At 73.3% G+C, this 20,057-nt stretch overlaps 3 protein-coding genes across 4 annotated transcripts; 2 read left to right on the forward strand and 1 right to left on the reverse strand.

The window, feature by feature from the left end:
* The first annotated feature begins 29 nt into the window (after positions 1–29).
* On the forward strand, positions 30–2,358 carry MRPL10 (mitochondrial ribosomal protein L10). The gene is made up of 5 exons (XM_080565044.1): positions 30–171; positions 557–726; positions 1,007–1,171; positions 1,263–1,407; positions 1,727–2,358. The coding sequence occupies exons 1-5, from the start codon at positions 135–137 to the stop codon at positions 1,981–1,983; spliced, it is 774 nt and encodes a 257-aa protein (XP_080421170.1). The 5' UTR covers positions 30–134; the 3' UTR covers positions 1,984–2,358.
* A 245-nt stretch (positions 2,359–2,603) lies between these two features.
* On the forward strand, positions 2,604–9,438 carry OSBPL7 (oxysterol binding protein like 7). Of its 2 annotated transcripts, XM_080565046.1 has the most exons (23): positions 2,607–2,887; positions 3,513–3,696; positions 3,892–4,014; positions 4,158–4,211; positions 4,325–4,438; positions 4,520–4,645; positions 4,722–4,842; positions 4,922–5,025; positions 5,098–5,190; positions 5,271–5,400; positions 5,487–5,611; positions 5,813–5,920; positions 5,992–6,123; positions 6,574–6,664; positions 6,747–7,024; positions 7,106–7,243; positions 7,332–7,395; positions 7,465–7,543; positions 7,617–7,761; positions 8,224–8,365; positions 8,480–8,606; positions 8,696–8,818; positions 8,973–9,438. In XM_080565046.1, the coding sequence occupies exons 2-23, from the start codon at positions 3,604–3,606 to the stop codon at positions 9,079–9,081; spliced, it is 2,619 nt and encodes an 872-aa protein (XP_080421172.1). In that variant the 5' UTR covers positions 2,607–2,887; positions 3,513–3,603; the 3' UTR covers positions 9,082–9,438. The 2 variants fall into 2 exon arrangements, with proteins under 2 accessions (XP_080421171.1, XP_080421172.1); XM_080565045.1 differs by having other exon boundaries at positions 2,604–2,887; positions 4,922–5,190.
* A 424-nt stretch (positions 9,439–9,862) lies between these two features.
* Positions 9,863–18,262, reverse strand: TBX21 (T-box transcription factor 21). Its single transcript, XM_080565047.1, has 6 exons — positions 17,464–18,262; positions 11,790–11,944; positions 11,587–11,708; positions 11,338–11,496; positions 10,746–10,807; positions 9,863–10,651 (listed from the first exon to the last, which is right to left on the reverse strand). The coding sequence occupies exons 1-6, from the start codon at positions 17,973–17,975 to the stop codon at positions 10,000–10,002; spliced, it is 1,662 nt and encodes a 553-aa protein (XP_080421173.1). The 5' UTR covers positions 17,976–18,262; the 3' UTR covers positions 9,863–9,999.
* Between the last annotated feature and the right edge of the window lie 1,795 nt (positions 18,263–20,057).

The raw sequence follows: 20,057 nt of genomic DNA on the forward strand, positions 1-20,057 counted from the left end.
GGGCGGGGCCGGTACCGGGGGGCGGGGGCAGGCCGCAGCGTGCCCGTTGCTAGGAGCCGGGCCGGGCCGGAAGGGGCGGGGCCTGGCGGCGGGGCCCCCGCCGGCCCACCGGGCTCTGCGCGCCCACGGCCAACATGGCGGCGCTGGGCGGCGGCGCGGCCTGGCGGGGGGGTGAGCGGCGGGGGGACGGGACGGGACCGGGACGGGACGGGGACGGGGGCACGGGGTGAGCGGCGGGGGGACGGGACGGGACGGGACGGGACGGGACGGGACCGGGACGGGACGGGACGGGACGGGGGCACAGGGTGAGCGGCGGGGGGACGGGACCGGGCCGGGCCGGGCCGGGCCGGGCCGGGGGCACGGGGACCGGGACCGGGCACGGAGTGAGCGGCGGGGACACGGGGCCGGGGGCGGGGTGAGCGGCGGGGATACGGGCAGGGGCACGGGGACGGGCAGGGACATGGGGTGGGCACGGGCAGGGGCAGGGGCACAGCCCGGTGGGGGAGGCCCGTCCCGGCCCGGCCCGGCCCCGAGCGCTGCCCGCCGCCCCCCGCAGCCTGGCTGCCCGCCCTGCGGCTCGCCCGGCGCAGCTCCAAGGCGGTGACCCGGCACTGGAAGGCCATGCACCTGCAGCGCCACAAGCTGATGGCCCTCACCGAGTACCTGGCGCCGCGCCCCGCCGTCCCCGAGCGCTGCCTGCGGCCCGCCGCCGGGCCTCAGGAGGAGGTAACGGGGGAGCGGCGGGGAGGTGACGGGGGCACCGGGGGCACCGGGGGCACCGGGCAGCTGCGCAGCGAGTGCCCCGTGTTTGGGCCCCGCTGCGGGCACGGCCGTGCCGGGGGTCAGGCCCGGGGCCGCCTGCACGGAGCTGTCCCAGCTGCGGGCTGCCCGGTGCCGCAGCGGGTGCCCCCCCCGGTGCGCGGCAGCCCCTCGCTTCGCCGGGTCTGGCTGCAGGGTGGGGGCGGCCCTCGGCCCCCGGCTGTCCCCATCGCCGCGCTCCCCGCAGGAGAACGGTTACGCCCGGCTGTTACGGCGGCAGGTGGAGGAGGTGTTCCAGGACAGCCGGATGATCGCGGTGTGCCAGTACAACTCCATGCCCGGGGATGACATGGTGCTCATGAGGCACTACCTCCGGAAGCACAACATCGAGGTCAAGTTCTTCCTGAACGAGGTAGGGCTGGGGGCAGAGGCAGGGCGGTGCTGAGCAGCCCCGGTGCCGCCTCCGTGCTCCCCCGCTGCGTCCTGAGAGCTGCCTCCCGCAGATTGTCCGACCCGTGCTGTCCCAGTCCCGCTACAAGAACCTCCTCCCGCTCTTCGTGGGGCGCAACATCCTTCTGGTGAGCCCGGAAACCAAGGCGAAGGAGATGCTGCGGGTCCTGAAGGGAGTGCCGCAGGTCAACCTGCTGGGTGAGAGCCTGCCCTTGCCCCTGCCTCTGTCCTCCAGCTCCGAGCTCGGGGCTCTTGCTGGGGCTGGGGAGAGGGGGTTCCTCCGGTACGGGGGTCCTCCAGGACAGCTTTGGGTGGTGGCAGGGAGGGGAAGGATGCAGGGAGCTGCTGGTGTGGGGCAGAGGAGCGGGGAGTGCTGCCTGCGGCGTGGCAGCTGTCCTCTGTCCCGTGTTATCGTGGCGAGAGTCCTGGGAGGCTTCAGCGCGTGGCACTTCAGCACGCACAGCCTTTCCTCGCAGCCCGGCGCTCCCCCTCAGCCCTGCCTCACCCTCTCTTCCAGGCGCCTGCATCGACGACACCATCCTGAGCAGGCAGGGGGTGGAGAACTTCGCCAAGCTGCCCCCGCTGGAAGCCTCGCAGGGGCAGACGGTGGGCGCCCTGGCGCTGCTGCCCTCCCAGACGTGCTCCCTGCTGCAGCACGGGGCCGCGCACCTCACGGCGCTGCTGGACCGGCACATCCGCCAGCTGCGGGACGGGGCTGGCGAGGGGGGGACCCCGGCGGGGCCAGAGCCCGCCCAGAGCCCCGGGGCACCCTGACCCCGACCCCCAGCCCCTGCTCAGCCCCGTGCACTGGTCGGGGGTCAGCTCTTCACTGATGGGACAGGGGTCGAAGTTTTGCTGCGTGCTGGTGGGGGGCCGGGGGCAGCGCAGCCCTGCAGCCCGCCTCGTCCCTTCCCTCTGCTCCCCCTGCCCGCACCAGTGGCACAGGAGGTGACCCGGCTGCGTTCGGGTGCTGTGGGAGGTGGCCGGAGGGGCGCTGGGACCGGCGGGACGAGGCAGAGCCGCGGCCGTGTGGAGGGCGTGCAGCACCCAGCGGCCGAGGTGCGGGGGGGGCGTGCTGCCCAGAGCTCGGCGCCGGTGGAGCTGCGTCTGCGGGGCTGCTCCCATTAAACGGAGCTGTGGTGGCAGCGATCCCAAGGCTGGCTCGTTTCTGGGGGGGGCTGGGGGGGGGGCTCCTGCCCCGTACCGCCTCCTCGGGGGGAGGCTGAGCTGTGCCCGGCTCTGGGGCTCTCCTGGAGCAGCTCGGCCGGGGGGAGCGGCGGGGGGGTGGGAGGGAGCCCCAAAGCCCCAGGGGGGTGCTCCAGGGGGGTGCGGGGCGGGGGGGGGGTCGTGACCGTGGCTCGGCCGTTCCCGACGAGCCCCCTTCCCCGGGGTGGGGGTGAGGGGGACAGGGTGGTCCCCCGGGACCGATCCAGCTCCCGGCGCACGAAGCCTCCGGTGCAGGGGAGCGGGGCCGGGATGGCGGCGGAGCTGCCCCGGGTGTGTGCGGGGGGGTCCCGGGGCGCCCCGACGCTACCGGCTCCGGTCCTCCACGGTGCAGGGGGCAGAGCCGAGCGGCTCCGGCCCGGCGCCTCCGCCCCCTTCCGTGTTCCGCTTCCTGCAGCCGCCGGGCAGGATGCGACCGGCCCCGGCCCCGGCTCGGCGCCCGCCGCCCGCACAGGTGAGCCGGGGGACGGGGACCGGGCCCGGGCCGGGGGCGGCGGGGACCCCCCGGGGGCCGGTCCCGCGGGGACCCCCAGCCCCGTCCCCTCCGCTGCGGGGCGGATTCGCGGTCGCTGCCGCCCGGTGCCGGCGGGGCTCCTGCTCCGCACCGGGGGTCCGCGGCAGTGCTGGGGGCGGGGGGTCGGTGCGGAGGGGGAGCCCTCCCCGGGGCCCCGTCCCCGCGGCGCCCCCGGCCCCTGCAGGCGGGGGGGGGGCCCGGCCCGGTCCGGCCGGGGGCTGCGGGCACGCCCGGGGGGGCTCGGCGCTGCCGGGGCGCACGGGGCGGGCCGCGCTGCCGGGACCGGGACCGGGACCGGGACCGGGACCGGGACCGGGACCGGGACCGGGGCCGTTCCTCCCCCCCCCCCACCCCGTGGCAGCGCCCCGTGGGGCGGGCGGCGGGGCCGGACTCTGGACCCGGCGGGCGGAGGCGAGATAAGGCGGGCGGGCCGGGGCCGCCGCCCTGCGCCCGGGGAAACTGAGGCACGGCGGGGCCGGGGGGTGCTGGGGGTGGGCGCCCAGGGGCTGGGCTCTGCTCCCCCCCCCCCCCCGCGGCTCCCTCACCGGGCGCCCCCTCCTCGCAGCCGGTCCCGCTGCCCGGGCCGTGAGGGCGCAGCTCGGACCGCCAGCCCCGCGGCACGGAGCGGGGGGGGGCTCAGCGGGGCCCCCCCGGCCATGGGCAGCCACGAGAAGGACCCGGCGTCGCCCAGGAGGGCCCTGTCGCGCTCCAACAGCACCGTGTCCTCCAAGCACAGCAGCGTCCAGCAGGTCGGGGGGCTGCGGGCTGGGGGCTCGGCGGGATCCCAGCGGGCAGCCGGGGTGCCGTGGGGCCGCAGGGGGCTTCGTCCCACTCCAAGCGGGGGGTGAAGAGAGGCCCTGGTACCCCTGGGGGACGTGGGGGGGGGGCGCCCTGGCTGCCCCGCGTGCCGGGGGAACCCCCGCGCTGACGCCCGCTCCCCGCAGGGCTCGGAGAGCTGGGAGGTGGTGGAGGAGCCGCGCGGCCGGGGCAGCCCGTGCCGGGAGCCGCCGCGGCAGGAGGGCTTCCTGCTCAAGAAGAGGAAATGGCCCCTCAAGGGCTGGCACAAGGTAGCGGGGCGGGCGCGCGGGCAGAGCCCGACCCGGCTGCTCGTGGGCGCCGTGCCCAGCCCTGGGGGGATTCCGGCCCCTGGGTGGGGGGGCTGCGGGGATCGACCTCTGTCCCTCTCTCGATTGTCCCTCTCTGTCCCCAGAGGTACTTTGTGCTGGAAAACGGCATCCTGACGTATGCCACCACACGCCAGGATGTGAGTATGGGCTGTGTCCCCGCCACCTCCCCGTGGGCACAGGGTGGGAGAGACCCCATTTCCCCTACAAGAAAGAGAGACTTCCCCCTGACGGGAGTCCCGGGGCTCCCCAGGTCCTCAAGGGCAAGCTGCACGGCGCCATCGACGTCCGTCAGTCCGTCATGTCCGTCAACAAGAAGGCGCAGCGGGTTGACCTGGACACGGAGGACAACATCTACCACCTCAAGGTCTGGGGGTGCCCAGCAGCTGCTGGAGGGGGCTGGGGTGTCACGTCCCCTCTCCCCCCCCAACTGGCCTCTGTCCCGCAGATCAAGTCCCCGGAGCTCTTTGCCAGCTGGGTGAGCAGCCTCTGCTCCCATCACCAGGGCGAGAGGCCGGATCCCCTCGCCTGCCCCAGCGGGGGTCCCGCCGGGAGGACCCCCACCGCTGCACAGGTCGGTGGCACCTTGGGGTGCTGGTGCAGGACCACGTCCGTGAGCAGGGCTGCTGAGGGTGCCCTTCTGTCCCCAGGGCCCATGGACACGGATCCTGCCCTCGGGCAGTGCCCCCGCCCTGTCTGCCCTTGCCAGCTCCCGGGACAAGGTGGACGCGTGGCTGAAGGACAGCGAGGGGCTGGAGCGCTGCTCGGCCGGTGAGCGGGGCGCCAGGGGGCACAGGGACACAGGGCGCCCGTCCCTGTCCCTGACCCGGCTTCTGTGCACCCTCCCTAGAGCTGTCGGCGTGCCAGGAGCAGCTGCGGGAGCTGACGGGGATGCTGCAGAGCCTCGAGTCCCTGCACCGCATCCCCTCCGCGCCCCTCATCTCCAGCGGCCAGGTGAGCGCCAGGGTGCGCGGCCGAGCCTCGCGGCCCCCTCGCCCCGCGCTCACCACCCGCCCCTGCCCCCAGCCCTCAGCCGCCGCGGAGAGGCCCAAGAAGGGCAGGAGGAGCACCAGGATCTGGTGCACCCAGAGCTTCGCCAAGGACGACTCCATCGGCAGGGTGAGGCGGGTGCGGGCGTCCTGCCCGCTGTGGGGTCGAGCCCGGGGCCGGAGCCCCCGCTGAGCCCGTGCCCCTCGCAGGTGGGCCGCCTGCACGGCTCCGTCCCCAACCTCTCGCGCTACCTGGAGCCCTGCCAGGGCCAGCTGCCCTTCAGCCTCCCGCCCGAGTACAGCCAGCTGCAGCGGAGCTTCTGGGTCCTGGCCCAGAAAGGTGGGACGGGGGGGGCACCAAGCGGGGTGTGGGGTTGCGGGGGGGGGGCCATGCTGCAACCCCCCGCCCTGCCCCTGTCCCCGCAGTGCACGGCTCGCTCAGCAGCGTGGTGGTGGCGCTGACGGCCGAGAGGGCTCGCCTGGAGGAGATGCGGCAGGCGCTGGACCGGCGGCGCTCAGCCCCGCGCCCGGGCAGCGCTGGCCCCACTGGGGTGAGGGGTGCGGGCAGGGCTGCCCCAGCCGGGGGGGTGCTGCTGGGGTCTGGTGGGTGCTGTGGGTCGGCAGGGCTTCAGCCCAGCACCGGGGGTCCCTCGGTGGCGGGGTGATCCCACAACCCCCTCGTGGGCTGTGGTAGGGGGGAGATGGGGGGGTCCCGGCCCCCCGGCCCCGACCCCAGCTCAGCTCCCCCGCAGGCTGCCCTGCCGAGCCTGGAGCCGCGGGACGGGCTGCGCCGCTTCCACTCCCTCTCTGTCTCCTCCGACACCACCCTGGACTCCTTTGCCTCGCTGCACCCCGACGAGGTGAGGGGGCCAAGGGCCGGGGGGGCTCCAGGGGGCCGGGGCAGGGGCTGAGCCGCTGCCTGCCCCCCCAGCCCGATGCGCTGTCGGCCAAGGGCCGGGAGCAGCAGCGCTCGCAGCGCAGCATCGCCTCGCTGGCCGACTCGCACGCCGAGTTCTTCGACGCCTGTGAGGTTTTCCTCTCCGCCAGCTCCTCCGAGAACGAGGTGTGTGTTTGGGGGGGGGGGCTTCAGGCGGGGTGGGGTCAGGCAGGGGGGGCTCTGCAGACCCGCTCAGTGCCCCCCCGGCTGCTGCTGCTGTTCCTGTCGGTTCATCTCTTCGTTCTCTCTCCCCTGTCCCTCCCCGTTAGCCAGCCCAGTAGCAGTCCCCCACAGCCTCCATGCCCCCCCCCTTCCTGTGTCCCCTGCAGCCCCCCATAGCCCCCCTCAGCAGGGTGCTCAGGGGCTCCACAGTCTCTGAGCCCAGCAGTGGGGGCCAGGTGCTGCCGGTGCCCCCCACTGCTCCTGCTCCCCGTGTCCTGCGGTCCCCCCACCGTCCCGTCCCCGCGTTGTGTCCCAGACACCCCGGTCCCATCCCGATCTCCCCCGGGGGTCCCACCCCCCGGCGCAGCCCCATGCCCCCGTAGCCCACCCGACGGCCGCTGTGCCCATCCCCAGGCCTCGGATGACGAGTCCTGCATCAGCGAGGCCACCAACAGCATCTGCGAGGACCCGGCCGAGCCGGGGGGGCCCGGGCACCCCCAAACAGGTAGAGGGCTTCTGCGGGGGGGGTGACGGGGGTGGGGTGCTGCTGCGGGGGCACCCCGACCCATGTACCCCCTGCCCCGCAGGAGCAGACAGCCCGGGGGTGCCGGTGGAGCTGCCCCCGCTGGAGCTGCCGGGGCCGGGCCCGCAGCGGCGCAGCCGCCTGCCTGCGCCCCCCGCGCCGCCGGGGGACGTGAGCCTGTGGGGGCTGCTGCGGAGCAGCGTGGGGAAGGATCTGTCCCGCGTGGCGCTGCCCGTGCAGCTCAACGAGCCGCTCAACACGCTGCAGCGCCTCTGCGAGGAGCTCGAGTACAGCGCCCTGCTCGACCGTGCCGCCCGTGCCCGCGACCCCCGGCAGCGCCTGGTGCGGGACATGGGGGGGTACGGGGAGGGGGGGGGGGGTCACACCCCCGCGGGGGGCCTGACCCACACGTGGCCACCGCAGGTCTTCGTGGCCGCCTTCGCCGTGTCCGCCTATGCCTCCACCTTCTACCGCGCGGGCAGCAAGCCCTTCAACCCGGTGCTGGGCGAGACCTACGAGTGCGTGCGGCCCGACCGCGGCTTCCGCTTCATCAGCGAGCAGGTAGCCCTGGGCGGCGGCACCGGGCCGCAGCGGGCACGGGGACCGGGACGGGGATGGGGATGGGGACTTGCGGCTCTTCCTCCCCCAGGTCTGCCACCACCCCCCCATCTCCGCCTGCCACGCTGAGTCCGACAACTTCGTCTTCTGGCAAGGTGGGTGCCGGGGGGGCTGCGGGGGGGGAACCGCCGGGGGTGCGGGGCCTCACCGCCTCCCGTCCCCAGACATGAGGTGGAAGAACAAATTCTGGGGCAAATCCCTGGAGATCGTCCCCATGGGCACCGTGAACGTCCAGCTGCCCAGGTGAGAGCCCGCGCCCGGCCCCGCGCCCCCCCCCGGCTGCGCCCCCGCGCCCCCTGACCCGCGTGCGTTGCAGGTCCGGGGACCACTTCGAGTGGAACAAGGTGACCACCTGCATCCACAACGTCCTCAGCGGCCCGCGCTGGATCGAGCACTACGGGGAGGTGCTGATCCGCAACACCCGCGACGCCTCCTACCACTGCAAGCTCACCTTCTGCAAGGTGCGACCCCCCTGACCCCGCCCACCCCATGACCCCGCCCACCCCATGACCCCGCCCACCCCATGACCCCGCCCACCCGCCCAGGCCACGCCCCTGCGGGGTGCTATTTTGCATGGCTGTAGCCTGGCCCCGCCCCTCCAGCCTTGGCCCCGCCCCTTTAGCAACACGCTCACCCAATCACTGCACTGTAGTTGCCCTGTCCCTGATGGCCCCGCCCCTTCCCCGTGGCCCCGCCCCTTCCCAGCGGCCCCACCCAATCGGCCACGCCCCCTCCTCATGGCCCCATCCCATTGGCCCCATGCCTTCACATGGCCCCGCCCCTTCCCTATAGCCCCGCCCCTTCCCTATAGCCCCGCCCTTTACACGACCCCACCCTTCCCTGGCCCCGCCCCCTCCCCGTAGCCCCTCCCTCCCCACGGCCCCGCCCCCCGAGGCCCCGCCCCCACCGCGCCGTGCCCGCAGGCTCGGTACTGGGGCGCGGGGGCCAACGAGGTGCAGGGCGCGGTGCTGAGCCGCAGCGGCACCGTGGTGGAGCGCCTGGCCGGCAAGTGGCACGAGGGGCTGTTCCGCGGGCCCGCCCCGGGGCACTGCGTCTGGAGAGCCAGTAAGGAGCGGGGGTCGGGCCGGGGGGTGCCCTGTCCTGGGGGGTGCCCTGTCCTGGGGGGTGCCCTGCCCAGGGGTGCCGGCGGGGCGCTTAGCGCACCTCTCCCCCCCCCAGACCCCATGCCCCACGACCACGAGAGGAACTACGGCTTCACCCAGTTCGCCCTGGAGCTGAACGAGCTCACGCCCGAGCTGCGGCGCGTCCTGCCCTCCACCGACACCCGCCTGCGCCCCGACCAGCGGTGAGCGGCACGCGGCCCGGGGCGGTTCTGGGGGGGTCTGGGGGGGCGGGTTGGGGGCCGTGTGGCTCCTCACAGCGCGGCCCCCGCAGGTACCTGGAGGAGGGCAACGTGCCGGCGGCCGAGACGCAGAAGCGCCAGATCGAGCAGCTGCAGCGGGACCGGCGCCGGGTGATGGAGGAGAACAACATCACGCACCAGGCGCGCTTCTTCCGGTGGGCACGGGGGGGGCTGGGGGCCCTGGGAGCGGGCGTGGGGAGCGGGGATGGCCCCGGGGGCACTCAGGGAATGGGGGGAACCCCACGGCCGAGGCACCGGGGGGGGTCCCCGAGGGCACCTCAGGCACGACCCCCCCCCCCCCATCCGCAGGCGGCTGACGGACGCCAACGGCAAGGAGTCGTGGGTCACCAACAACACCTACTGGAAGCTGCGCCTCGACCCCGGCTTCGCCCACCTGGACAGCGCGGTGCTCTGGTAGCGGCCCCCACGGGGCTGAGCCCCCCCCCCCCGGCAGCTGGGCTGGCTCCCCGAGCCCCCCTCCCGAGCCCCCCGCAGCGGGGTGCAGGCCCCCCCCCAGCTGGCTGCGGGCAGGCAGTGCCCGGCCGCGGCCCCTCGCAGCCGCTGCGCCTGCGTTCAAGCAAAACTGTGATTCCAAATGTGGGGGGGGGGGAAAGCTGGGGGGGGGCACAGGTGCTGCCTGTCCCGCCCAGTCCCAGGGTGGCCTCAAAGCTGGGGGGGTCCCGACGTGCCCGCGGGCGGGCAGCCCCCTCCACCCCACCCCACTCCCCCCCGGTTGCACAGGGGGCCCTGCTCTAATAAAGTCTGCAAAGAGTCACCGTGTGCAGTGTGCTTCCTCACCCTCAGGATGCCCCCCCCCAAGACCAGGGTGTTTGGGTTGGTGCCCCCCCCCGCAATGTCCCTTAGGACAGGTAGCACCCCCTCCCTGCCCCAGTTTCCCTCCCCGTGTCCCCCCCGGAGGCGAGCGAGGAGGCGTCACCCGCAGCGTCCCCTTTATTGCGCGATGTGCTGCTGCCCCCGCCCCACGTGAGGCTCAATAAATATTTCAGCATCAACCACCCCCCCCTGCCCCCCCCCCCAAAAAAAAACAAGAACAAAAAAAGGGCCCCGGCCACCCCCCCTGCCCCCCCGCCCACCCCCGTGGCCCCACCTGGGTGGCACTGGGGGCTGATTGTCTGAATGCAGCCCCCCCCCTCCCACTGAAGTCTTCCCAGCATTGGGTGTTAAATGGGAGGGGGGGGCAGGGATGCCCTGCGCAGGGCTTGGCTCCAGCCCCCAAAGGGTTTTTGCTGCCGTGGCTCTGGGGTGCCCGACGTTTCTCGGGGTGCCTGGCATGTGTGCGGGGGGGGGGGGGGGTCTGCGTCCTCCTCCCCCCGGCTCAGTTCCCGTAGAAGCCGTAGTAGCTGCCGTCGGCGCCCGGCTCCTTGTCGTAGAGGTCCCCGTTGCGGGCCGGGGGCGAGCTCTCGGCGCTGGAGGGGTACGGGGACACGCGGCGCCGCTTGCAGCCCGCCTCGTACAGCCCCGGCTCCGCGGCCTCGCCGGGCTTGGCAACGGGGGGCTCGGGGGTCCAGCCCTCCACCTCCTTGCACTTCTCCTCCCGGGGCTCCCGGTACCAGCCCAGGGTCCCGGGGCTGCCCTTGGGCACGTACTGCCCGGGGCCCCAGGCCCCCGGCCCCCCGAAAGCCGCCGGCCCCTCGGGGTAGTAGGGCAGAGGCGGGTGGGTGGCAGGCGGCAGGGCGAAGGGCTTCACCCCGTAGGGCACCAGCTTGCCCCCGCCGTACCCCCCCTCGTAGCCGCCGAACTCCAGGGCCCCGGCGGGCGGCTGCTGGGGGGCAAAGTACCAGCGGGGGGGGTCCTTGGGGGGCAGGGGCAGCGGGGGCCCCCGCTCCCCGTTGTAGAAGCGCCCGGGGGGCAGCGGGTACTGCTCCTGCAGGAAGGGCTGGAAGCGGGGGCCCGGCAGCAGCTGGGGGCAGCTGGGGGCGTCCGGCGGAGACGGGGTCAGGCGGTCGCCCTCCGAGGCCGCGTACATCCTGGGGGGGGGAGACGGATGGTGTGGGTGGGTGGGGGGCACGCTCCTCCCAGGGCCGAGGGGGGGGGCCACGGGGAGGGCAGGGGGGTACTCACGAGTCAAAGTTGTCCCGGAAGCCTTTGGCGAAGGGGTTGTGGTCGATCTTCAGCTGGGTGATCTGGGGGGGGTGGAGATGGGAGGGGGGCTGGGGCTGCTGCCAGCCCCCCCGGCAGGGCTGCGCCCCGTCCCTTTTCCAGCCCGCAGCCCCCCCCGCAGTCCCAGGATGCCCACCCCAGGGCCCATGGGGGGGGGGGTGTGGGCGGCTGTGCACGGGGTGGGGGAGGCTGATGGGGACCAGGGGTGATGGATGGGTGCTGGGGGGCACTGAGGGTGCTGGGATGCAGAGGGGGCATGGGGGGGGGGTGGATATGGGGATGCTGAGGGCCGCAGGGAGTGCCAGGGTGTTAGCAGAGGGAGGGGGTAGGGGCGGGGGGTGGCTTTGGGGTTTCTGTGATGCATCGGGATGATGCTGGGGGGCTGGGGGGGGGCTGGGGGGGGGGGGTACCAGGGGCTGCTGTGATGCCGGGGTAATATTGGTGTGTGTCGGGGGGGGTCCCTGTGAGGCTGAGGGGTGCTGGGGATTCTGCAATGCCTGGGGAAGAAGGGAATGGGGGGGGGGGGAGGTTGGGGGGGGGGTCTCGCACTCACGTCGGCGTTCTGGTAGGCTGTGACGGCAATGAACTGGGTCTCGGGGAAGGCGAAGGTGTGGGTGTGCGGGGAGGGGCACGGCACCTCGCCCTCGCCCTCCTTCACCTCCGTCACGTGCAGCCGGGGCTGGTACTTGTGCAGCGACTGCAGCACGATCATCTGGGGGCAGCGGCCGTCAGGGGAGGGGTGCATTTTTGGGGGGGGGGGGGCAGGTGTGTGCAGGGAGGTGGGGGGGGGGGGGGGCCGTACCTGTCCGACGTTGTTGGCTGCGCCCTTGTTGTTGGTGAGCTTCAGCTTCCCGAAGGAGACCTCCTGGCGCATCCAGTGCGCGCCCGTGTTGGGCGAGTCGGGGTGCAGGTAGAGGCGGTTCCCTGGGGGGGGCACACGGGGGGGTTACCCCGCTCACAGCCCCGGGGGGGGGGGTCGGGGGGACAGGGACCGTGCCGCCGTACCTGGCATGTTGCCCTCGGCCTTGCCGCACTGCACCCACTTGCCGCCCTGGTAGCGCCAGTGGTGCTGGTCCACCAGCACCACGTCCACGCAGACGCTGTAGTGGGCCACGGGGTTGAGCCCTGAGAGGTTGAAGCTGAGGAACGGGAACATGCGCCTGGGGGGGGCACAACGGGAGCGTTACCCCCCCCCACCACAGCCCCGCCGCACCCGGTGCGGGGCCGTGAGCCCCGCTCTGCCCACGGGGGTGGGGGAGCCGCTGTCAGCCCCCCCCCCGTGCCCGGTGGGTGCCCCGCGGCGCTGACTGACCCCGGCAGCTGGGGGCTGCTCTCCGGGGCCGATCCCCCCCCCCCCGGCACCTTCCTCCCCCTCCCCGAGCACCTTCCGGTTCGGAAACCAACACCGCTGCTATTTCGGGCTGGGCGCCAGCGCCAAGGGCAGCGAGGGGACGGGACGGGACGGCCGGGGGGGACCCTGCGGTCGGGGGCTGCGTCTGCGCCCCCCCAGCACAGCCATGCCCCCGCTGTCCCTGTGCACAAAGGGGGGGGGGCCAAACCCTCACCCCCAAGGTTCAGTCCCCCCTTTCCCCCCGCTGGCCCCGGCAGCCCCAGCTGCAGGTTTGGGGTCGCAGCAGGACCTCGAGCCTGGGCTGCGGACACTGCTTCGAGCCCCCCCCCCCCCCCTCAGCCAGAGCTTGGCTCCTCAAGGGGGGGCATTTCAGGGGGGGGCATCTCAGCACCCGCTGGACTTTCAGCCGTTAGAGGCCAGAGCTGGGGGCCAGCCCCAGCGTCAGCACCGCCGTCAGCCTGTGCCGCTGGCTGGGTGCCGGTGCCCAGCGGGCGAGGGCGGGGGGCACAGGTCTGGGGGGGAGGGGGGGGCTCGTCCCCTCTGCTCCAGCTTCCTCATGGTGCTGCCGTTTCCCATAAAGCAGGAACCGGGGCTCCTCGGAACGGGCCCCGCAAGCCGTGAGCTGCTGTGGCCAGCCGGGGTGCCCTGCTGCAGGCAGGGGGTGGGCACCGGGGGGCTGCTGCTGCTCCCCCCCCTTCAGCAGCCAGCCCTGACCTGGCTGCAGCCCCAGGCTTTGCTTTGCCTCCCCGCTGGCACAGGAAGGGGGGGGTCCCTGCCCCTGCCCCCCCAGCCCCAGGGTTCTCCCCCTGCCCTAAGGCAGAGCCTGATGGACTCGGGACGGCAACTGCAGGGTGGGGGGCTCCCTGCTGAACCCACGGCCCCGGCCTGCTCCCCTCCATCTGCTGGGGGTGGGCAGGCAGAAATATGAGGGGGGGCCAGGGCTGAGGCTGGGGCTGGTGAGCCCCCGAAGCTGCCGGTGGGCTCGGCGTCGCCCCGGCAGGAAGCGCCGCTCGGGCAGGGGCCGTGGTGCCGGGGCCGGCAGCGGGCGAGGAGCAATGGAAAGAGCGCGCAGAGCCCGGCCGGGTGCTGGTGACTCAAAATTGCCCTTGCGAGAGAGGGAGGAAAAGAAAAAGAAAAAGAAAGCAGCGCACTGCAAGGAGCTGCACACGTGCTCGGCCCTGCGCTGCCTGGGGCCGAGGCAGGCGGCAGCCCCCGGCACTGCGGCTCTGGGGGGGCTGCTCGGGGGGCTGACACCCGGCCCCCGGCCCACACCGAGCCCAAGCGGGGTGGCCCCGGGCTCATCCCTGCCCGGCCTCGGCTGGGGTTCGGTCCCAAGTGAGCAAGAAGCTGCTGCTTCGAGGCACCGGGGCTCCCGCCCCCGATAAAATCCCAACCACATCAAAGGGCGGCAGCGAGGGCTGCGCTGGCCCCGAGGCACCGGCTGCACCGGGTCCCGGGCGGCCCCGCGGGAAATGCCCCCCCGGCACCGGGTCCTGGTGAGCACGGGAGGCAGCTCAGCCCCGGTGCAGGCAGCCGCGCTGGGTGCCGCACCAACCCCCGGTGCTGCAAAGAGCAGGGAGGAAGAAAAGAGCATTTTTCTGGGGTTTTGCACTTTGTTTGCTACACCACAACCGTCTCCCTGAGAGTTGTGCTGATGGGGGAGCAAAGAGAGATTATTTCAAATGCTGCCGTGGTGCAAACCACAGGGCTTGGCCGGGGCACTGGAGGGCGGTGGCAAGACCCGAAACCACGCAAGCCTCGCATTTATTTTTAAATCCACCGGCGTTTTAGCTCCTGGGGCTGCTTCTCAGGCAGGACTCGGCTCCCCTGGGTTTGGCCCCTGTGGTTTGGGAGGTGCCACGTGGGGGTGCGGGACCCCCACCGGCCCAGCCCCGTGCTCACCCCAAAGCTGGCGCCAGCCTCCCCTGTCTGCCCCTTTGCAGCTTCGCCCCTGGAGCTCTGGAGGGGGCTCCCGGCTGCCAGGCTGCCCCCAGGTGCCCCTGAAAGAACCCCGCGACTCAGGTGTCCCCCCCGCCACCAGGGCTCGGTGCGGCTGGGGGGGTCAGGCCATGGGGGCAGGGGGTATACACGCACATCCAGGGGCCAGGGCTGCAAGGACGAGGGGCTGCAGGTTGCGAGAGAACTGGGCACACGGGGACACGGGGAGCAGGGACGTGAGGATGAACGTGGCTGGGGAGGCGAGCGGGCGGCCCGAAGGGAGCCTTGCTCAGGCAGCCCCCGCAGCCCGCACACCGGGGGGGGGGGGCTGCCAGCTTCCTGAGCCGCCTCTCGTCTCCCCATGGCAACCCGGCGCGCCCCAGACGAAGCGGCCGCAAGAACCACGGCCGCGTGGGAGATCGGCGCAGCCCCTGCAGCACCTGCCCCAGCCCCCACCCCACGGCTGCACGGCGCGGCACGGCACGGCACAACACGGCACGGCACGGCACGGCGAGCTGGCCTCGTCCTCCCTGTGCAGCCACTGGGAACACCGTCCCCATCCCCATCCAGCCGCCAGCGAGGGCGAAGCAGCCCAGGGTCCCCCCCAAAAGGCAAAGCCGGCCCCGCGTTGCCCCAGTGCGAGGCCATCTCCTGCGTGTCCCAAACCGGAGCCAACCTCTGCATCCGCTCGAGGCAAAACCATCCCCAAGCACAACTCCAGTCCCTGCAGAGGGCAACCGGAAAGTGTCCTGAGTCCTGCCAAAAAGTACCACCAATCCACGTGTCCCCAAATGCAAAGCAACCCCTGCACCCCCCTGAAGGCAACGCCGACCCTCGTGTCCCCAAAGGCAAAGATGTCCCCAAAGGCAACGCCGACCCTCGTGTCCCCAAAGGCAAAGATGTCCCCAAAGGCACAGCCAGCCCCCGTCCTCCAAAGGCACAGCCAGCCCCAGCTTCGCAGCAAAAAACGGTGGCAGGAATTCCCCAGACCCTTTGCCCCATGGCCCATGTGGCAATGGTGAGTCCTTGGGGTTTTCCGCAGAAATCCTGCCCTGGCCGAGCCCCGGGCACTGCAGAGGAGGGCAGGGACCCACCAGAGAGCCCGGGGAGGGGGCATTTTTCCACCGGGGAGAAGAGGGCACAGGACAGCGTGGGCAGGTGGGGGACGTGAAACAGAGCTGGGGCAGGAGTGGGCAGGAAGGCACTGGTGGGGTAAATCCCCCCGCTTGGACCCGCGGTGAGGTGGGGGTCACCCGGCACTGCCCCCTCCCACCTGGCCTCAGCTCCTCTCCGTGGGGACGGCGGCCAGGAGGGAGCCGCGGGGCTGCGCAGACCAGTGGGGGGGGTCCTCACCCCAGCGGAACGCGCCCCTCTTCCTGCCCGGCTCCGCCAGAGGCACCAGCAAGGCCACCCGCACCTGCACCCGAGGCCCCCAAGCCCCCTCCCTGAGACAGGAGCCCCCCAGGGAGGGCAGAGCGCCCCAGCCCCCGTGCACCTTTCCCTTCATGCCCCCGCTTTGGGGTTTTTCCTGTGTTTCAGCAGCGCTGCAGCCAGGCCCTGCACAGAGATTTTTGCAAAAGCAGCTCAGGGTCTGGGGAAGCGGATGTTTTGTGGCTCTGGGTTTGACATCTCCCCGGGGCTGGGTTTGTCGTGAGCCCCCCCAGCACCGACCACACATCCCCCAGACCCCAGCTTCTCTGCAGAGCTCTCAGAGGGGACGGAGCTAGAGAAAGAGCCCCCAGAGCGCCCGGTTTCAGGCAGAAGCTGGTGGCAGAGTCAGGATGAGCAGCGGGGCAGAGGACGGGGTCTCTGCGGGCACCAAGCTCCCAGCACCCAGGCCCGGGGCAGCGGGGACGGGCACTGCCTCCTCTCCTGCCCCTGACGGGGGAGCATGAGGAGAGATCCGGGCAAAGCTCAGCAGGGCCCCCCAGGACCTGGACGACGGCGGGCAGGAAACAACCCCAAGGCGCTGACACCCCCCAGCCCATGGGGGACACATCACCCGTCCCTGACGGCGACAGTTTGCTGCTGCACGGCCCCGAGCCCGGCAGGGGGGCCGGGGGGAGCAGGCCCAGGAAGGACCGTGGCAAACCAAGCGGCCCTAACGCGTTTAGACTTCCAACACATTAAGCAGGTTGGTTTCAGCATCAAAGTGACACCGTCTGTCTCGGCCGAGGGAAGGGAGAGGGGGAGGCAGCAGAAGGGGCGCTGCCAGCGGCCGCTGGCCCCGACGCTCACCCAGGAAAAGGGGCTGAGAGCGGAGCGAGCCCTGGGAGGGGGACAGTGGTGGCGGGGGGGTGGCTACAGCAGGGGGAGCTGGGGGCTCTGCCAGCCGCAGGCAGTGAGCTGAGCCCCGGCCACGGGGACACGCAGCAGGTGCTGCTGGCCCCCCCCTGCCTGGACCAGCAGGGCCGAGCCCCGCCACGCACACCAGACCCTGCCTGCCCCCCCCCCACTCGTGTTCATGCTCCCTTCTCATTTCAGCACAAAACTCCAGCCTGGGGCCAAAGGGCAAGCTCTGGGGGGTGGCTCCATGGCCCTCACTGCACCCAGTCCCCCTGAGCAGGAGCGCTGGCAGGGGCAGGGGGGTCTCAGCCCCCCAGCGCGCTCCCCAGTCCTGCCCCAGCCTCCAGCCCCTTCCCAGCTCAGGCTGCGGCCCCACTACGAGCACTGCGGGTGGTGGGGGGACAGCAGGTGCCCAGCTGTGGTGTCACCAGCAGCTATTTTTGTGCCCAGGACCTCGCCAAAATGCCCAGGACAGCAGGTCAGGTGGGGGATTTCTGTGCCGCGGGGGGCTCGGGGCTGTCACCCACCCCCCGTGCCCGTGGTCTCCCCACTTGTTGCGGCGCCGAGCCCTGGATCCGGCCCCTGGGCTGAGGCCGGATGAAGGTTTCTCCCTGGGGCGATCGCCCCGCGCCCCCCGGCACAACCAGCGCCGGCATCCCCGTACCCAGCCTGGGCACGGGAGGTCCTGAGGCCCCGTTCCACCCTCACGGACACAGGGACACCCCCACGGGACCCCAAAGACGTCCCGCAGAGCCTGCGCCGGCAGTGGGCTCTGACCCCTTTCTCTTTGCAACCAGCCTCCGCTCGCCCAAAAAGTCACACCGGGGGGGGGAGGAGGAGGGGCTGCTTCACCCCCCAGATTTTCTTCCCTTTGCACACACAGAAAGACCCCCCCAGAGACTCGGGGACCCCCCCCTCAGTCGCACAGCCCCGACACATCCGCCCCAGCCTCCTGGGGAGGGCAGGGGAGGCAGCGCAGCCTCAGCCCCCACCCGCCCCGTCCCGTCCCGTCCCGGTGCCGCCGCCCCGGCGGCCCCAGCCCCGGCCCCCCGCGGTCCCGCCGCGCCCCCGGAGCCCCCCGGAGCCCCCCGGCCCGGCGCTCACCTGCCCTGCTTGGTGATGATCATCTCGGTCTGGTGCTTGTGGAACTTGGCCCACAGCGGGAAGTTGTTGAGCATCACCTGCACCTTGCCGGCCGCCCGGTACCCGGGCAGGGCGCAGAGCGGCCCGGCGCGGGGGCACAGCGGGGGGGTTCCCCCGGGGCCGTAGGCGCCCTCCGCGCCCCCGTACAGCTCCGCGCCCGCGTAGCCCTCGCCCGCCGCCGCCGGGTAACCGGTCCCCGCGGCCGGGGCGGCGGCGGGCGGCGGCGCCCGGTAGGGCGGGCACGGCCCGAGGAAGCGGCCGCCGCCGCCGCCGAAGCCGCCGGGCACGGGGGGCGCGCCGTAGGGCAGCGGCGGGACGGGCGGCTCCGGGGCCCCGGGCTCGCCGTAGTAGGCGGCGGCGGCGGCGGCGGCGGCGTCCCGGGCGCCCGGCGGCTCCTTGGCGAAGCTGGCGGCGCCGCTGAGCATGGGGAGGGCGGCGCGGGGGGCTCCGGCGGCCGGCTCCAGAGCGCCCATGGACGGGCGGCGGGGAGCCCGGCCCCGCTCCGCCGCTCGCCGGCCCCGCCGCCCCCGGCGCCCCCGAGCCTCAGCGGCGCCCCCCGCGCTGCGCGCCCGCCGCCCGCTCCATGCCCCGGGGAAAGCCGCGGGGGCCGAGGGCCGAGGAAGGAAAAGCCCCGGACTCGCGGAAAGCCCCACAAGTGCCGCCGGGACGGGGGGTGCCGGGGGGGCGGGGGGGGGGCCGCCCTGCCCCGCTGCTGCCGGTGCCGCTGCCGGCGCCGCCGCCCTCACCGCACCTGCCCCATCCCCGCCGCCCGCGCCTCTTATCCAAAGAAGCGGCTCCGCACCGGGAGCCCCGCCCGGGGCCGCCCCGTCCAGCCCCCACCGGGGCGGGGAACCGGCACGGGGCGGGGCCGCGCGGCACCGGGACACGCGGGGGGCGCGGGGCGGGCCGGGGCCGGGGACCGGGGACCGGGAGGGGCTGGCATCCAGGGATGGGGACCGGGGACGGGGCACGGAGGACCCGGCACCGGGAGCCGGCCCAAGCCCTGACCCCTTCCTGCCCGCGCCCCTCGGTAACCGTTAATTCGCCGCCTGCCCGCGGCGCTGGCCCCGTGCCCCCGGCCGCCCCCGCCGCACGCTGCGTGTTTGGGGCCCCCCCGCGCCCCCCGGGGTCACGGCTCGGAGCTGCCCCAAGGCAGAGCCGCGGGGCCCGGGGCGCCCTGGCCCCCTCGTGAGCAGGGGGCACGGCTTTTGGGGCTCACCGGGAGAAAACCGGCTTTATTTTGGATCACCGGGAGAAAACCGGCTTTATTTTGGATCACCGGGAGGAAAATGGCTTTATTTGGGCTCACCGGGAGAAAACCAGCACGGGCCGAGCCCGGCTCCTGCTGGGGATTGAGCAACCTGAAGCTCAGAGCGGGGCTGGGGGGTGCCTGGGGGGGCAGCTGGGGCCCGTCCTGCTCCTGGCCCCGCTCCCCTTGTGCGGGTCTGGGTGGTCCGAGCCCCCTGGGGCCACCTGGGTGACAAACGCTGCCTACCCCGTGCCCCTGCCCGCTCCCGGCCCCTTTCCCTGCCCGTCCCCGGGGCCAGGCCTTGACCTGGAAGTCCCTGCGTCCCCTGAGCCGTCCCCAAGGCGTCCTGCCCCGTGGGGGGGTGAGGGCTGCTTCCCTTGGGTGCTCCCTGCCTCATGGGAGATGGGGGCCGCCCTGCGCACGCTGCTCCCAAACCGCACCCAAGGATGAGCGACACCACCACCGTCCCGTCCGTCCCCTGCCTGGGGTCCGGGCACAGACCCTGGGCTCAGGGATGTGCCTGGGGTCCCCTCCCCGGAGTGGGGGCACACGTGGGAAGGGGGCAGCAGCACAGAGAAGGACACACGTGGGTCCCTGCCCCTAAATCCCCTGGCCCCGCACATCGGGTGCTGGTGCTGCTGCAGGGCTGGATGGGGACGGGGACGGGGACGGGGACGGGGACGGGGATGGGGATGGGGACGGGGATGGGGATGGGGATGGGGATGGGGATGGGGATGGGGACGGGGATGGGGATGGGGATGGGGACGGGGATGGGGATGGGGATGGGGATGGGGACGGGGATGGGGATGGGGACGGGGATGGGGATGGGGATGGGGATGGGGAAGGGGATGGGGACGGGGATGGGGATGGGGACGGGGATGGGGATGGGGATGGGGATGGGGACGGGGATGGGGATGGGGACGGGGATGGGGATGGGGATGGGGATGGGGAAGGGGATGGGGACGGGGATGGGGATGGGGACGGGGATGGGGATGGGGATGGGGACGGGGATGGGGATGGGGATGGGATGGAGATGGGGACGGGGATGGGGACGGGGATGGGGATGGGGACGGGGATGGGGACGGGGATGGGGATGGGGAAGGGGATGGGGACGGGGATGGGGATGGGGACGGGGATGGGGATGGGGACGGGGATGGGGATGGGGATGGAGACGGGGACGGGGACGGGGACGGGGATGGGGATGGGGATGGGATGGGATGGGGATGGGGATGGGGATGGGGATGGGGACAGGGATGGGGATGGGGATGGGGATGGGGATGGGGATGGGGATGGGGATGGGGATGGG

Source organism: Anser brachyrhynchus (assembly GCF_964034855.1).
Source record: "Anser brachyrhynchus genome assembly, chromosome: 22".
In the NCBI taxonomy this organism is placed as follows: domain Eukaryota; kingdom Metazoa; phylum Chordata; class Aves; order Anseriformes; family Anatidae; genus Anser; species Anser brachyrhynchus.

Coding starts and splice junctions, on each gene's coding strand:
- MRPL10 (XM_080565044.1), top strand. CDS start 135: ATGGCGGCGCTGGGCGGCGGCGCGGCCTGGCGGGGGG. Junction 727..1,006: donor CCGCCGGGCCTCAGGAGGAG/GTAACGGGGGAG, acceptor CGCTCCCCGCAG/GAGAACGGTTACGCCCGGCT. Junction 1,172..1,262: donor TCAAGTTCTTCCTGAACGAG/GTAGGGCTGGGG, acceptor TGCCTCCCGCAG/ATTGTCCGACCCGTGCTGTC.
- OSBPL7 (XM_080565045.1), top strand. CDS start 3,604: ATGGGCAGCCACGAGAAGGACCCGGCGTCGCCCAGGAGGGCCCTGTCG. Junction 7,244..7,331: donor TCCGCTTCATCAGCGAGCAG/GTAGCCCTGGGC, acceptor TTCCTCCCCCAG/GTCTGCCACCACCCCCCCAT. Junction 8,366..8,479: donor GCACTGCGTCTGGAGAGCCA/GTAAGGAGCGGG, acceptor TCCCCCCCCCAG/ACCCCATGCCCCACGACCAC.
- TBX21 (XM_080565047.1), bottom strand. CDS start 17,975: ATGGGCGCTCTGGAGCCGGCCGCCGGAGCCCCCCGCGCCGCCCTCCCC. Junction 11,497..11,586: donor CAGCCAACAACGTCGGACAG/GTACGGCCCCCC, acceptor CGCTGCCCCCAG/ATGATCGTGCTGCAGTCGCT. Junction 10,652..10,745: donor TTCCGGGACAACTTTGACTC/GTGAGTACCCCC, acceptor TCCCCCCCCCAG/GATGTACGCGGCCTCGGAGG.